The sequence below is a fragment of the Scyliorhinus canicula genome, chromosome 13, assembly GCF_902713615.1.
Source record: "Scyliorhinus canicula chromosome 13, sScyCan1.1, whole genome shotgun sequence".
NCBI classification, from domain to species: Eukaryota; Metazoa; Chordata; class Chondrichthyes; order Carcharhiniformes; family Scyliorhinidae; genus Scyliorhinus; species Scyliorhinus canicula.
Genome location: NC_052158.1, coordinates 1,332,845 through 1,340,570, shown reverse-complemented (window position 1 = coordinate 1,340,570; position 7,726 = coordinate 1,332,845). Strand labels below are relative to the sequence as shown.

At 57.7% G+C, this 7,726-nt stretch overlaps 1 protein-coding gene across 1 annotated transcript in view; it reads right to left on the bottom strand.

Annotated features, from left to right (window-relative positions):
* LOC119976437 overlaps positions 1 to 7,726 on the bottom strand; it is a 35,801-nt gene that overhangs the window by 11,507 nt on the left and 16,568 nt on the right. Inside the window, exon 4 of the mRNA XM_038816971.1 lies at positions 5,948 to 6,076. Within this exon, the coding sequence (XP_038672899.1) occupies positions 5,948 to 6,076 (129 nt within the window). The remainder of the gene's footprint in view (positions 1 to 5,947; positions 6,077 to 7,726) is intronic.

Sequence of the window (7,726 nt, the reverse complement as noted above, 5' to 3'; positions counted from 1 at the left end):
AGTTCCCGTTAGTCCCGGGCTGGGAGTTCCGTTAGTCCTGGACTGGGAGTTCCCGTTAGTCCCGGGCTGGGAGTTCCGTTAGTCCCGGGCTGGGAGTTCCCGTTAGCCCCGGGCTGGGAGATCCCGTTAGTCCCAGGCTGGGAGTTCCCGTCCCCGGGCTGGGAGTTCCCGTCCCCGGGCTGGGAGTTCCGTTAGTCCCGGACTGGGAGTTCCCATTAGTCCCGGGCTGGGAGTTCCCGTTAGTCCCGGCTGGGAGTTCCCGTTAGTCCCGGACTGGGAGTTCCCGTTAGTCCCGGACTGGGAGTTCCCGTTTGTCCCGGGCTGGGAGTTCCCGTTAGTCCCCGGACTGGGAGTTCCCGTTAGTCCCGGGCTGGGAGTTCCCGTTAGTCCCGGACTGGGAGTTCCCGTTAGTCCCGGGCTGGGAGTTCCCGTTAGTCCCCGGACTGGGAGTTCCCGTTAGTCCCGGGCTGGGAGTTCCCGTTAGTCCCGGGCTGGGAGTTCCCGTTAGTCCAGGCTGGGAGTTCCTGTTAGTCCCGGACTGGATTCCTGTTAGTCCCGGACTGGGAGTTCCCGTTAGTCCCGGACTGGGAGTTCCCGTCCCCGGGCTGGGAGTTCCGTTAGTCCCGGGCTGGGAGTTCCTGTTGTCCCGGGCTGGCAGTTCCCATCCCCGGGCTGGGAGTTCCCGTTAGTCCCGGGCTGGGAGTTCCTGTTGTCCCGGGCTGGGAGTTCCCGTCCCCGGGCTGGGAGGTTCCTGTTGTCCCGGGCTGGGAGTTCCCATCCCCGGGCTGGGAGTTCCCGTTAGTCCCGGGCTGGGAGTTCCCGTCCCCGGGCTGGGAGTTCCCATCCCCGGGCTGGGAGTTCCCGTTAATCCCGGGCTGGGAGTTCCCGTTAGTCCCGGGCTGGGAGTTCCCGTTAGTCCCGGGCTGGGAGTTCCCGTTAGTCCCGGGCTGGGAGTTCCCGTCCCCGGGCTAGGAGTTCCCGTCCCCGGGCTGGGAGTTCCCGTTAGTCCCGGGCTGGGAGTTCCCGTTAGCCCCGGGCTGGGAGTTCCTGTTAGTCCCGGACTGGGAGTTCCCGTCCCCGGGCTGGGAGTTCCTGTTAGTCCCGGGCAGTTCCCGTCCCCGGGCTGGGAGTTCCCGTTAGTCCCGGGCTGGGAGTTCCCGTTAGTCCCGGGCTGGGAGTTCCCGTCCCCGGGCTGGGAGTTCCCGTTAGTCCCGGGTTCGGAGTTCCCGTTAGTCCCGGGCTGGGAGTTCCCGTTAGTCCCGGGCTGGGAGTTCCTGTTAGTCCCGGACTGGGAGTTCCCGTCCCCGGGCTGGGAGTTCCTGTTAGTCCAGGGCTGGGAGTTCCCGTCCCCGGGCTGGGAGTTCCCGTCCCCGGGCTGGGAGTTCCCGTTAGTCCCGGACTGGGAGTTCCCGTTAGTCCCGGGCTGGGAGTTCCCGTTAGTCCCGGGCTGGGAGTTCCCGTTAGTCCCGGGCTGGGAGTTCCCGTTAGTCCCGGGCTGGGAGTTCCCGTTAGTCCCGGGCTGAGAGTTCCCGTTAGTCCCGGGCTGGGAGTTCCCGTCCCCGGGCTGGGAGTTCCCGTTAGTCCCGGACTGGGAGTTCCCGTTAGTCCCGGACTGGGAGTTCCCGTTAGTCCCGGGCTGGGAGTTCCTGTTAGTCCCGGGCTGGGAGTTCCCGTTAGTCCCGGGCTGGGAGTTCCTGTTAGTCCCGGGCTGGGAGTTCCTGTTAGTCCCGGGCTGGGAGTTCCCGTTAGTCCCGGGCTGGGAGTTCCTGTTAGTCCTGGACTGGGAGTTCCCGTTAGTCCCGGGCTGGGAGTTCCCGTTAGCCCCGGGCTGGGAGTTCCCGTTAGTCCCAGGCTGGGAGTTCCCGTTAGTCCCGGGCTGGGAGTTCCTGTTAGTCCCGGGCTGGGAGTTCCTGTTAGTCCCGGGCTGGGAGTTCCTGTTAGTCCCGGGCTGGGAGTTCCCGTTAGTCCCGGGCTGGGAGTTCCTGTTAGTCCTGGACTGGGAGTTCCCGTTAGTCCCGGGCTGGGAGTTCCCGTTAGTCCCGGGCTGGGAGTTCCCGTCCCCGGGCTGGGAGTTCCCGTCCCGGGCTGGGAGTTCCCGTTAGTCCCGGACTGGGAATTCCCATTAGTCCCGGGCTGGGAGTTCCCGTTAGTCCCGGACTGGGAGTTCCCGTTAGTCCCGGACTGGGAGTTCCCGTTAGTCCCGGGCTGGGAGTTCCCGTTAGTCCCCGGACTGGGAGTTCCCGTTAGTCCCGGGCTGGGAGTTCCCGTTAGTCCCGGACTGGGAGTTCCCGTTAGTCCCGGGCTGGGAGTTCCCGTTAGTCCCCGGACTGGGAGTTCCCGTTAGTCCCGGGCTGGGAGTTCCCGTTAGTCCCGGGCTGGGAGTTCCCGTTAGTCCCGGGCTGGGAGTTCCTGTTAGTCCCGGACTGGGAGTTCCCGTTAGTCCCGGACTGGGAGTTCCCGTTAGTCCCGGACTGGGAGTTCCCGTCCCCGGGCTGGGAGTTCCCGTTAGTCCCGGGCTGGGAGTTCCTGTTGTCCCGGGCTGGGAGTTCCCGTCCCCGGGCTGGGAGTTCCTGTTGTCCCGGGCTGGGAGTTCCCATCCCCGGGCTGGGAGTTCCCGTTAGTCCCGGGCTGGGAGTTCCCGTCCCCGGGCTGGGAGTTCCCATCCCCGGGCTGGGAGTTCCCGTTAGCCCCGGGCTGGGAGTTCCCGTTAGTCCCGGGCTGGGAGTTCCCGTTAGTCCCGGGCTGGGAGTTCCCGTCCCCGGGCTGGGAGTTCCCGTTAGTCCCGGGCTGGGAGTTCCCGTTAGCCCCGGGCTGGGAGTTCCCGTTAGTCCCGGGCTGGGAGTTCCCGTTAGTCCCGGGCTGGGAGTTCCCGTTAGTCCCAGGCTGGGAGTTCCCGTTAGTCCCGGGCTGGGAGTTCCCGTTAGTCCCGGGCTGGGAGTTCCCGTCCCCGGGCTGGGAGTTCCCGTTAGTCCCGGGCTGGGAGTTCCCGTTAGTCCCGGGCTGGGAGTTCCCGTTAGTCCCGGGCTGGGAGTTCCCGTTAGTCCCGGGCTGGGAGTTCCTGTTAGTCCCGGGCTGGGAGTTCCCGTTAGTCCCGGGCTGGGAGTTCCCGTTAGTCCCGGGCTGGGAGTTCCTTTTATTTCCGGGCTGGGAGTTCCCGTTAGTCCCGGGCTGGGAGTTCCCGTTAGTCCCGGGCTGGGAGTTCCCGTCCCCGGGCTGGGAGTTCCTGTTAGTCCCGGGCTGGGAGTTCCCGTTAGTCCCGGGCTGGGAGTTCCCGTCCCCGGGCTGCGAGTTCCCGTTAGCCCCGGGCTGGGAGTTCCTGTTCGTCCCGGGCTGGGAGTTCCTGTTGTCCCGGGCTGGGAGTTCCCGTTAGTCCCGGGCTGGGAGTTCCCGTCCCCGGGCTGGGAGTTCCGGTTAGTCCCGGGCTGGGAGTTCCCGTTAGTCCCGGGCTGGGAGTTCCCGTTAGTCCCGGGCTGGGAGCTCCCGTTAGTCCCGGGCTGGGAGTTCCCGTTAGTCCCGGGCTGGGAGTTCCTGTCCCCGGGCTTGGAGTTCCCGTCCCCGGGCTGGGAGTTCCCGTTAGTCCCGGGCTGGGAGTTCCCGTTAGTCCCGGGCTGGGAGTTCCCGTTAGTCCCGGGCTGGGAGTTCCCGTTAGTCCCGGGCTGGGAGTTCCTGTTAGTCCCGGGCTGGGAGTTCCCGTTAGTCCCGGCTGGGAGTTCCCGTTAGTCCCGGGCTGGGAGTTCCCGTTAGTCCCGGGCTGGGAGTTCCCGTTAGTCCCGGGGTGGGAGATCCCGTTAGTCCCGGGCTGGGAGTTCCCGTTAGTCCCAGGCTGGGAGTTCCTGTTGTCCCGGGCTGGGAGTTCCCGTTAGTCCCGGACAGGGAGTTCCCGTTAGTCCCGGGCTGGGAGTTCCCGTCCCCGGGCTGGGAGTTCCCGTTAGTCCCCGGGCTGGGAGTTCCCGTTAGTCCCGGGCTGGGAGTTCCCGTTAGTCCCGGGCTGGGAGTTCCCGCTAGCCCCGGGCTGGGAGTTCCCGTTAGTCCCGGGCTGGGAGTTCCCGTTAGCCCCGGGCTGGGAGTTCCGGTAGTCCCGGGCTGGGAGTTCCCGTTAGTCCCGGGCTGGGAGTTCCCATTAGTCCCGGCCTGGGAGTTCCCGTTAGTCCCACAGTCCTGTCGCTTTGCTGCATAGAAAGAGGCCGTTTTGCCCACCGTGTCTTCACCAGCGATCTATTCGAATCCTGTTTTCCAGAACTTACTCCGTAGCCTTGTACACTAACACGTTTCCATTTCTCATCTAAATGCTTGTTAAACGTTGTGAGGGTTCCCGTCTCTACCACCCTCTCAGGCAGCGAGTTCCAGATTCCCAACACCCTCTGAGTGAACATAAGAACATAAGAACTAGGAGCAGGAGTAGGCCATCTGGCCCCTCGAGCCTGCTCCGCCATTCAATGAGATCATGGCTGATCTTTTGTGGACTCAGCTCCACTTTCCGGCCCGAACACCATAACCCTTAATCCCTTTATTCTTCAAAAAACTATCTATCTTTACCTTAAAAACATGTAATGAAGGAGCCTCAACTGCTTCACTGGGCAAGGAATTCCATAGATTCACAACCCTTTGGGTGAAGAAGTTCCTCCTAAACTCAGTCCTAAATCTACTCCCCCTTATTTTGAGGCTATGCCCCCTAGTTCTGCTGTCACCCGCCAGTGGAAACAACCTGCCCGCATCTATCCTATCTATTCCCTTCATAATTTTAAATGTTTCTATAAGATCCCCCCTCATCCTTCTAAATTCCAACGAGTACAGTCCCAGTCTACTCAACCTCTCCTCATAATCCAACCCCTTCAGCTCTGGGATTAACCTAGTGAATCTCCTCTGCACACCCTCCAGCGCCAGTACGTCCTTTCTCAAGTAAGGAGACCAAAACTGAACACAATACTCCAGGTGTGGCCGCACTAACACCTTATACAATTGCAACATAACCTCCCTAGTCTTAAACTCCATCCCTCTAGCAATGAAGGACAAAATTCCATTTGCCTTCTTAATCACCTGTTGCACTTGTAAACCAACCTTCTGTGACTCATGCACTAGCACACCCAAGTCTCTCTGCACAGCGGCATGCTTTAATATTTTATCGTTTAAATAATAATCCCGTTTGCTGTTATTCCTACCAAAATGGATAACCTCACATTTGTCAACATTGTATTCCATCTGCCAGACCCGAGCCCATTCACTTAACCTATCCAAATCCCTCTGCAGACTTCCAGTATCCTCTGCACTTTTCGCTTTACCACTCATCTTAGTGTCATCTGCAAACTTGGACACATTGCCCTTGGTCCCCAACTCCAAATCATCGATGTAAATTGTGAACAAATTAGAGTGAAAATGCTTTTCCCCAATACCCCTCCAAACCTCCCGCCCCTGACCTTAAATCTCTGCCCCCTGGTTATTGACCCCTTTGCTAAGGGGAAAGGTTTCTCCCTATCCACCCTATCTGTGCCCCTCAATGAGGTCCCCCCTCAGCCTCTCTGCTGTGAGGAAAATAACCCCGGCCTAACCAGCCTGTCTTCACAGCTGGAACTCTCCAGCCCCGGGCAACATCCTGGGGAATATCGTGAGAAAGCAATCTCCAACTTCTCCATTGTCTGCCAGCATCCTGTCGTGGATATGTATTGCTGATTCCTGTATTGCCGCAGTCTCTCCGAGCCGGATCCTTTGCCGGCGCAATCAGCAGAACGCAAATACAATCGCCCCTTTTCAAACCGCGCTCTGCTCCCATCAGGAATTGCAGCCGATTGCAAACTGGTCGGATCCATCCCACATTGTGGGCTCTGGGTGGATCCATCCTCCTGGCTGGAATCTCGGGGTTGGGAAGCTCCGGACTGACTTACAAGTTGGGGAGGAGACAGAACTTTGTGAAAGTAAAATGGACAACAAAAATATAACCGTTCCTACGTACCTTTCTTCATCAAAAATGAACTTTTGAGTTGTGTTTCCGGCTGCAGGTACTGGAAGAGCAGGTAGACGATCATTGCTGCTAAGAAGGCAAATCCAATTCCTTCGATAATTTTATAGGCTATTGAGAAAGCTGGAAAAGGGCGGTGTAAGGATGAAATGAAAACGGTATTGGGAACGCTGTGGAACGACTGCTTGTCAGAGATTTGTGGGTTCAAGGCCCAACCTGGGACTTGAGCCCCTAATCTCGGGAGATGCCTCAGAGCGACTCTCCCTGGAACCCCACTCATTGGGGATCAGCTCCTGTTGATGTCGACCATCCGGTGATACTATCTGACACTGTCCTGCTGACCAACGTTTATATCTCAACTCACACCGCCGACACAGATTACATCTTTGAGATTTGTGGGAACATTTAATAATAATAATTTTTATTAGTGTCACCAGTAGGCTACATTAACACTGCAGTGAAGTTACTGTGAAAAGCCCCTAGTCGCCACATTCCGGCGCCTGTTCGGGTACACAGGAGGGTAAATTCAGAATGTCCGATTCACCTCACAAGCACGTCTTTGGGAACTTGTGGGAGGGAACCCACGCACACACGGAGAGAATGTGCAGATTCCGCACAGACAGTGACCCAACTGGGAATTAAACCCAGGACCCTGGCGCTGTGAAGCAACAGTGCTAACCATCTGACTACATAACAATGGTATCGACACTACAATAGTAATAGTTGGCCATTGGATTTAGTGCATGCTGGTGAAGTGAGAGGTGACCTGCTCTTTAATGCCATTCTACACATTTATATTCAGGTGCAAAAATAGCACATGTCCCACTGTCTGCTTTTCCTATTGAGGTCTACACGACATTTCTCACAGTAATTAATGTACAATCAGTTGATAAATGCACTGTGTGCTGTGACACTAAGTACTAAAGGTAGGTGGGTATCTTATTTGGATCCATGCGGAGTTCGATAACTGTATTAACCGGCACGGGACAAATGGTGGGGAGATGATTGTTTTCCCCCTGCTCCTCGGGGGATACAATCTCCCCTACTAGGGGCGGGGTAGCTTATGTGCAAAAGGTGGGCCAGTGCTGAACGGACCGACAAGAGAGAGAGGACCCAGTGAGATTGACCTCCTTCTGGCTGTAGGGATTCCATGGTACTGAGGGATTATTGGGATAGTGCGGGGAAAACAGCTATGATCTAGTTTTTTTAGTTCACTTACGGGACGTGGACGTCGTTTATTGCCCATCCTTAATTGCCCTTGTGAGGGCAGTTCAGAGTCAACTGGGTTGCTGTGGGTCTGGAGTCTGGAGATGGGCGGGCGGCACGGTAGCACAGTGGTTAGCACTGTTGCCTCACAGAGCCAGGGTCCCAGGTTCGATTCCCAGCTTGGGTCACTGTCTGTGCGGAGTCTGCACGTTCTCCCCGTGTCTGCGTGGGTTTCCTCCAGGTGCTCCGGTTTCCTCCCACAAGTCCCGAAAGACGTGCTGTTAGGTGAATTGGACATTCTGAATTCTCCCTCCGTGTACCCGAACAGGCGCCGGAATGTGGCGACTAGGGGCTTTTCACAGTAACTTCATTGCAGTGTTAATGTCAGCCTACTTGTGACAATAATTATTGTTACTTGTGACAATAAAGATTATTATTATTACATGTAGGCCAGACCTAGCCAGAACAGCAGATTTCCTTCCCTAAAGGACATTAGTGAACCAGATGGGTTTTTACGATACTTGGTTCATGGTCGTCATTTTTTAAAAACAAATTCAAATTCCACCA